This window comes from Mycteria americana, chromosome 2, assembly GCF_035582795.1.
Source record: "Mycteria americana isolate JAX WOST 10 ecotype Jacksonville Zoo and Gardens chromosome 2, USCA_MyAme_1.0, whole genome shotgun sequence".
NCBI lineage: Eukaryota > Metazoa > Chordata > Aves > Ciconiiformes > Ciconiidae > Mycteria > Mycteria americana.
Window position 1 is genome coordinate 46076565 of NC_134366.1, and position 8813 is coordinate 46085377.

Sequence of the window (8813 nt, forward strand, 5' to 3'; positions counted from 1 at the left end):
CACTTATGTACTTATCTGCAGTGTGGGCCATTTACTACATATATTCTCAATATGACATATCTGAACTAAACAAACTTCCAAAAGGTAACGTAATTTGGACTCAGTACAGGTGGATCTAAAATAAGTATATATGAATACGCACATCTCCTCGCTAGTAACCATGAATAAACACTAGAGATTTTAGACAATAGCCACAATATCTAACTACTAAAAGTGGCATTTTTACAGCAAGTGATTATTGAGTACTAAAGACAACATGGTTTTGTGAATCAAGCAAAGTATTAGAGATCAAGAGCATTGCCTTACAAATAATTTACCAATTTATTTTTCCTGGTCAGTTCTATGTTTTATGGTTTTGGTCTTTCTGGTGAAGCAAAGACATCAAAATAAATTTACTCTGGGGATCAAATAAAATTTCTTTTGTCATTAAATTAAATGCTTGTTTGTTTTAGAGTACGAGAGTATACGTTTTAGTTAAATCTTGTAATGAAATAAAATGTTACTTCATGATAAAAATGCTACGTGTTTCACTTCAAAAACATTAACGGAACATGTTTCAACCTCTTTTTTTCCTCCTTAGCTATTTTTAAGACGTAATGTGATGGATTAAGCATGAACTGGCATGTCATTTCATATACACACTTTTCAGAAAGAAAAAAACCTAAAATATATTTTGCCTGGGAAAAAAAAAAATCCCTTTATTTAGGACATTTGGATTCAGTTCCAAAATATATGTGCTGTCTTGGACAACTTATGCAATGCCTTCATCCCTCAGGCCTCTTCAAAATAAGCCTCTTGTCTATTTACACTGCAAACTGTTTGGAGCATAAACTTAAGAGCTAAAATTATTCTAGTAACTACCATACTTCCTAGTACACCAAGGCTCTCACTTCCACTGGGGTCTCTATATAGTGGAGTCAGAATTCATAACAACTCTGTACTAATCAAATTATAAACTCTTAAAACTGGAGGGCCAGGTGAGAAAAAAGCCTCAAAAAATTAGCTTCAGAATAAATGTATGACTATAACTCGATTTCCCACAGGAAGTTTGGACAGATATTATTCAAAAACTTTAAAACAAGCCACATATTTTCAATTATTTAAAAAAGAACTGTCTAAAGATTCAGCAGTGTTTTCCAAAATCCTTTATGGCGGGTTTGGTTCTGCACCACAAGCAATCTATATTCAGACATAGGGCAGAGAGGGAGCTGCAGAGAGCCATCTCACAGGTCCGCAAGTGCTCAGCTTAGTTCAAATTAAACCTGCAGAAAAAAGCTTTGACATCCAAAACCTACCTATGGTTCCTGCTAGACTTTATGCTGTGGGAAATCAAACGCTGCAGACCTCCACAACACACCACATGCATTCGGCTTCAGGTTTGCCCTACGTACAACCTATTCTTATATCAGCAGTTTCCAAGAGCAGGAACATCTGTGTTTGTTTTCTGAAAGCAAGGAAGCTTCTGCAGGGAAATTTACCATCAGCCTTCTCCACTTAGCTCCAGTATTCCACATCATACACTGATGACAAATTTATTGCACCAGTGCCCCATCAGATATGCAAATGATATAATTTTGCAACCTTCGAAAAATAAAGCTCAAAAAGCTTTTTTTGTTTTGTTTTTACCTCTTCCGAAGTGAACAGGACTAGTCTTGGCAAACCTGAAAGCCCTTTTTCCTTTATCTCAGGACAAAATTTGTATCTTGCTAAGTTCATGGCATACATATTAGAAACGGAGCCACCTGCAGAGAGAGACATACAAATATCGTATTAGCCACAGTCCTAGTGCCTGAGTGCTTGACCTATTAGGGAAGAAAATAAACCATACAGTTAGCCTGTAGATGCATCCATCATAGCTTATTTCCTCCCCAAAAGCCTGCAGACATAAAATGACCTTTGGGCTCTGCAGCATGCCTGGAAACAGAGCATGTTTGAGTGCTCTTTGGGGATATTTCCTGAAGAATAAGAACTGTGCCCAAACAGTCCTCCCCGACAGAGAACACCCTGCAACAGCTCCTTCCCATTTACACTGCAGCAGCGCCAGCCCAGCTGCTCAGCTGGGGCTGCACCGTACAGAGCCTAGGAGATCTCTTGGGCAACCAGGCCTCAGAGTATTATGGGGAGAAAAAAGGCATTAGAAAAAAACCACAGCGAGTGGGAAGAGGAAGATCTGCAAAGTAAGGTCGGGACGGGTTTTACTCGCTTAAAAGAACAAAACCAAAATGATAAGAAAAACCCTTAGATAAAACTAGCACAAAAAAGTACAATTCATTTATCTTTTGACAGTATCTCAGTAAGTTTTAATTAAGCAATTCTGCCATAAAAGCAAGATTCTACAGAAAATACACATCAAATCTGATGTGAAAAAATCCATACCATTAATACATTTTTTCCAAAAAAATTTTAGGGGATTTTAGTTTATTTATTTTTCTACTACTCACATGTAGGCTAGAATTACTGACTTTGTTTTGGTTTTGGAGCGGGGGTTTAAATCCATTTACTCATTTAATTTCTCTTCTCACCCCCAAATTAGATAGAAAAGCTTCACATCTCGCCTAGTAATTTGTTATCCATTTAATCTGTGGAATAATATCATTATGCTTCATTATTTCAATACAGTGGGCTGGAACACTCCTTTACAGAACATTTGAAAACCACGGTTTATCAAAAAGCTTAAGAAATATTTGTTTGGTTGGCCTTATCATAACATTTAAAAAAAACTATCAAAACTCAACGGAGTTAAGCTCATGACACTCCCACTAAGATAAACACTGGCTACTACAGTTGTTAGGCAGGATCAACCACCGGTTGGTGTCCAGCATGTAAATCAGCTCCCTGTCTGTCAACTAATTTGACTCAGTCCAATGAGACTGTCGATACTGTTGTTAATAAGGTCAGAAGGGCATCAGTTACAAACAATTAATTTCCACATAATTATATTTAATGTAGAACTGTTTTCATTCATTCACTGATCAGATTCATAGAACTATTACAAGAAACACATAAGATAAACCTGGATTAAATAGTTGTGTGTGTGCATCACTGGATTTTTGCATGCATTTTCAAATATTCTACACGAATCCAACGTTCATGGAATTACTGGTATTAGTTGGTTTATAATGACTCAGCTTGAAACCTGAACCGTTCCTACCTGGATTAAATATACCATCACCTTCTTCCCAGCCTACGAACTCTATCATTTTCTTGATGACTGCTTCTTCTACCAGCAGAAACACAGGGGATACTTCATACGTATATCTGAACAAAAATAAAGGCATCATGATTGGTATTAAGACTACAGAACTCATGCCACAGAATATTGCTGAAACTAGATAAAGTTTTCTTGCACCTCTCTCTAATCTATCAGAAGCTAACCAGCAGTAGAACTCTAAACTAAAAACACTATGGATCCGACCCAGCAGAGTAATTGCTTAGCTCCTGACAGCATCACATTGACACTTCCACTCTCAAAGTAATACATCAGAGTTTGCTTTTAATGTAGGTCACACGCTTAAATTTCAGCTATCATGGTCTATTGCAGGCAACAATTACTTTTTGTTTAGGCTTTACATTTGCAAGTAAAGAGTAGACAGGTAACCATTTGAATTCAACTCTGTGCAGAATGCTTCAAAGGAAATGAACAACTGAGTAAGTCTGATCAATTCATTTTTATGCACTAAGTAAGATTAAAGTCTACATTTAAAAGCGTTGAAAAACAAAGACCTCTCCTCTTAAGCCCCACCTCACGAACTAAAGGCCTCATCAGATTAGCCAACCTTCTGGTGAGCTATTCAGCCAATCCAGACTCTTTTCTCTCCAAATTCCTGCACAATTCCTACCTCCTCTGTAACACTGGAAACAGAAATTGTAAGGGGAGGGGGGAGCAAAAATGCTGTTATTCCAAAAAGCATGCTAACTCATCATCAGGAGGACAAAGAACTACACTTACACACTTGGGTTCAGTGCTTCTGTAATGAAACGAGCCACTAACGAGTAATAATCTATTCCAGCATACAGCTGATTGAAAAATCTTGGATGACCTGAAAATACAGAGGAAAAGCAAGCAGTGACGGGATGTACGTGAAAAGAGAATATATCACAGCCCTCTCAGTTGAACACTGATTCCACAATTCGCTCCATCATTCTCTCCATATTTTCTGGATTTACTGTCCTTTTCTTAGGTTAGACAATCCTTTGAAAGTAAATTTAATAAGCACCTTCAGGTCCCAAAACAAGGTTTGAGAAATGTAAGTAGTGCACAGAATGAATGTGGGTTGTTTACAGGATTTACAAATCAAAAAAAGAAAAGGGATTGGCAATTGAGTATACACTGTGGCTTTTAACAGTGGTCTTGAGAGGCCACGATGGATGCTCAGCTAAACTTTGCTAAGCAGTAGAACAGAGGAGCCTGCTGATCCCAGGCAGCTGTGCCTGTGCTCCCACCAAAGTCTCAGCATTGAGAGAGAGAGAGAGAGAGAACATGATACAGCTGCATAAATAGAAATAAAGTGCAAGATAATAGGCATTTTCTTTAGCTGAAAATGTTTCCCTCCACAAAGTCTCAGCATTGAGAGAGAGAGAGGCAGTGTAACAGCTTGGAAAAATCTGCTGCAGACTTAAAATGACAAATTCCGAGAATTTGTTCACCTGCCTTGAAACACTGAGATATATCTAATCATGAGAAAATTCTGTACTATTGCTGACTATAAAAACAAGTCAGTTCAGCAGTGGGATCACCACCTAAATTTTAATCCACAGCATACTACTTTTACATGCAAAACCACGTAAACTGTACGGCTCCATTTATATTATATCTGGGGCTCCAATAAACGTTTATACTTAGATTAAAGACTGTTTGCACAGCATATTTTTATATACAATATCCTTTCTAAGGTGACAGTGTAACAAATGAAAATGTAAAGGCAATTTGCAAAAGCAAGATAAACAGAACACCTTCCAGTAACTCAGTAATTACATCTGCATATTATTAGTGCGCACTCCCCCTGTAGATCAGTATTGCTACTTTTCTATGGTTTTCGAAGGCATGCGTTCACTCTCAAAATTATTTTACAGTTTTACTTCGTAGCAACAGTGGCTGTAGCAGGGAACACGCCCTGGAAATGCACAACTAACTATATCAAATGTCCTTCTCGCTCTCCGAAACACAGCCTAAGCTATGCCACATCTGAAATCCTGAGCTACTGATCCACAGCGCTATTTCCTGAACAGATGTTGTTCATCCCTTTTCGCTAAGATTGAATTATACTACACATGCTGCAGAAAGGTTAGGCGTAGAGAGCTAACCCTGCAGAGATGGGGTATACTGTCTCTGAAACACTGCAGGCTCTCTTCTCACAGTGTCTGGAACAGAAATTATTGCCTATCAGCACGTTAACACCCTGTAAGACTATCGCTCAAAAAGAACAATAGTGAATGTAGGGTAATCATCAATAAGAATGTATGAGGGCAATGATGGCAACTCCACTTCTCCCCACTCAGACAGCAGGAAATCACACACAAAGGTCCTTCTCCTGCCTGTTTTTCTAGACTGTTATATCGTACCTGTCTAGGTGACTTTCACAAGACTTCAAAATGACAGAATCTACCATTAATGTCAATGGCATTACAGGAATTAATTTTCGATTAGTTTGCCGTGATTACACATTTAGTCAAACCTATGGTGACCAGCATTCAGTCAAACAATGGAAACATGGCCAAATGTTTGCATACTTGTATAGGCAGGCAGAAAACAAACATTCACACCCCCGGTTTCCTGAAAGGTGACAGAACCTTGTAAACATTATCCTGTCTTCCTAAGTTAGCATACAAAATAACTTCACTAGAAATCACATTCCTACTGGTTTTGACGCTGTATTGTATAACATCCCGGCAGAGTTGCAAGAGTTTCTGATGAGATTCTCCGGTGTCCCTCATTTCCAGGTCAAGAATCTGCTTCAATGTTTCAGGGGCTCGCCATTCACAAACCTAGTGATGGGGAGCGGGGAGACACCAGCAGTGAACAGGTTAACCAAGAGGAAGAGGCTATAAAGGTACAAGGTAAGCACCACATTCAGCATTGGTTTCACAAAACTGCCCATTGCAGGGCAGCATGCCACCAGAAAATCTCTCTGGTAAACTGGTCTCATGGGATATTGGGTTTATTGTGTCTCGGGCATTGCTTGACCATAAAAATTAGAGTGGGGAACGCTGGAAGGCAGAAAAGCAAGAGGCCTGCAGGTCTAATTCTGACCTTAGCTAAGGATTTGTAATCACAGCATTTTCAGATGCTCTTCTGCCAAGGAGTGGGAGCAACCAGTGCATGCCCAAAGGCAAGCATGATTCATTTGCAGCTCCTCTTCCCATACAGCCTCTTAAGCAGAGGCTCTGCGAAACCCATAGCAATCTCATAATGTTGCCCTTTCACAGTGGTACCACGTCCACTGCTCCTCCTTCTCCAATACCACTGTCCCTGAGGACCAAACAAATAACGCCCCCCACCCCAAACAAGAAAAACACTACACTCATTTGTCATCTCAAAGAAAGTGACCATTGTACTCCAAGATGAAAAAAATCATTATTTTCTGGCAAATATGTATGCTAACTATGTTATTGAAAGGTTTTATAACATGATCTTTCTTAATTTGTAAGGTTGTATTTTTATTTCAGAGCCAGGCACAGACTAGAAGCAATTTTGAGGCTACTTAAAGTGCAATAAAATACAGCTTAGAAAAATTGATTTACTGTTCATTATCTCTGTTACAAATTCTCAACATTCTCTACGGCTTTACCTTTTCCGTTACATCATCAGCTTTCTGGATGACTTCTTCCATTATAATCTTACAGGCCTCTTCCACAAACTTCTCTCCTGCTTTTGAGTCCATTATTGGACCATTTAGGATGACCCCATCCACCAAAACAGCATTCTTCTTCTGGAGCATCTCCTGTTTGCAAATACCAACTGTAAGATAAATAACTGACCATTAGAGCAAGGCCTGGACAGCTAAATCATAAACTAAAAAAATATTCTTTCATTGCTGAAGATTTAGTCAACTTAAGGAAAAAAATTCACATGGGCTTTTCACATGTACAAAAATCCTAGATTTTGGTGGAAGAATCTTTACAGACAAAATCCCCCAACATGTTACTTCAAACCTAGATTATTATTATGTAGGTAATAATAGCCTACTGTATGGTATCTTCTGCTTTCTGCAGCATACAAAAGCATGCAAGGCACCTTCCAAACACAGAGGAAAATACAGTTCTGGCCTAGAACATGATACAGCTGGATAAATAGAAATAAACTGCAAGATAATAGGCATTTTCTTTAGCTGAAATTGTTTCCCTCCACGTGTCGTCCCTCCTGCTTCCCTTTTTTCATGAAATAATTTTCAACTTAATTTCCCATATTTTTATGCTGCTCCTTCCCACCAGCCAGTCCTATCGCTCTGAGTCTTCTGCGTCCTTTGCAAAGTGTTTCACTGACCCACACTCCATGAAGATAAAGCCTTTTGAGATTGCTGTCAATACCACATACCTGTACTTCTCTCCTTTCTGCCCTTATCCTATTAAGTGCCCTCAGTCACTAATTACAGCAATTTGCTGTGCAGATTATCTTGTTTATTCACTTCTCCAATGATGATCTCTTTCCTCTCCCTCACCTTTATCCATGAGACGTACTCTCCTGATATGTTCCATAAACACATTGCTGCTTCCTCCTTTCCATTACTTCTGAAAGCACATCCAAGATGCTTATAAGGCACTGGCCAATAGCAGCAACCACGTATCTATTTCATGTATTGATTTCATACGGCAAGATGAGGACTCCAGTTTTAATCAATGTGAGGATAAAGACGAAAGTGAGACATTTGGAGATATCAAGGGAACAAACATTTGAAACAGTATAGCGCTGAAAGGAGAAGCAGTAACTACCATATCCAAATTATCTGGGTTACAGACAGCATCTGTCCACTGATCTCACCTTCTAAGACCTATGAAGCCAGGCAGCGTTGCCTTGAAGGGTCGTGTTCATCTACAGCGAGGATGGTGGAAGGGTAAAGATGTATGAAGGAGAAAGTTCTATGCCCAAAAGAACTTTATCTTCTGCTTTACTTTTTGCTCCAGTTACAAAGTACAGAAGAAAGGTAGCTTTTTCACAGGTCTAAACAAACAACTGAATTTTCAGAAGACTGCCAGACACTGCAGTCTGACACATTCGTCATGCTTATCATAATTACAGTTCCTCATTCGCAGGAGGATATAGAAGAACAACAATGCTGCCTAGAAAGGTGCATGACTTCGAGGTCCATTGATTGAAAGAAACCCTGTCAATCCCATGAGTTTTTATTTACTGATGACTCGGAGAAGCTATTCAGTTCACTTTCACTTATCAGGAGAGATATGACAAACAAGCTAAAATTCTAACATGAGATGGAACCTCAGGCTTCCCATAATGCTGACAACAAAAATGAGACCCCCACCCTCTGCATTTCTGAAATTACTTCTATTTTTAATCCAAAGGGGCAATATACTAAATTTTGCTGAACAGAGTAGCCTTTGGCACATTGTTAGAGGAGAAGCATACATGTTCTTGTGGGACGCATACAGAACAAGCAGGTAAACAGTATTACATCTTGAACAGGCAAAGAGGGAAAATCACAGACATAAAAAATGTCAGTTCTCATCATGCTTCCCAGCACGCCACAGCAGAGGCACTGTACAAAAACTGCAGCTTTGAAAAAGTCGTAGAGGTTTCTCTCTGAAAACACAAGCTAATAGGTCAACTTCACAAGACTTAAAACACCAGGTATTAACAA

General features: G+C 39.0%; 1 protein-coding gene across 2 annotated transcripts in view; it reads right to left on the reverse strand.

The window, feature by feature from the left end:
- Positions 1-6952, reverse strand: part of GADL1 (glutamate decarboxylase like 1) — a 72922-nt gene extending 65970 nt beyond the window's left edge. Inside the window, exons 1-5 of one of the 2 annotated variants that reach the window (XM_075495577.1) lie at positions 6789-6952; positions 5859-5985; positions 3950-4040; positions 3152-3258; positions 1627-1742 (exon numbers count right to left, since the gene is read on the reverse strand). In XM_075495577.1, coding sequence (XP_075351692.1) covers positions 1627-1742; positions 3152-3258; positions 3950-4040; positions 5859-5985; positions 6789-6938 — 591 coding nt within the window. In that variant the 5' untranslated portion in view covers positions 6939-6952. Of the gene's footprint in view, positions 1-1626; positions 1743-3013; positions 3020-3151; positions 3259-3949; positions 4041-5858; positions 5986-6788 lie in introns of those variants that run through there. The other variant, XM_075495578.1, reaches the window with a different exon arrangement.
- Positions 6953-8813: the final 1861 nt, after the last annotated feature.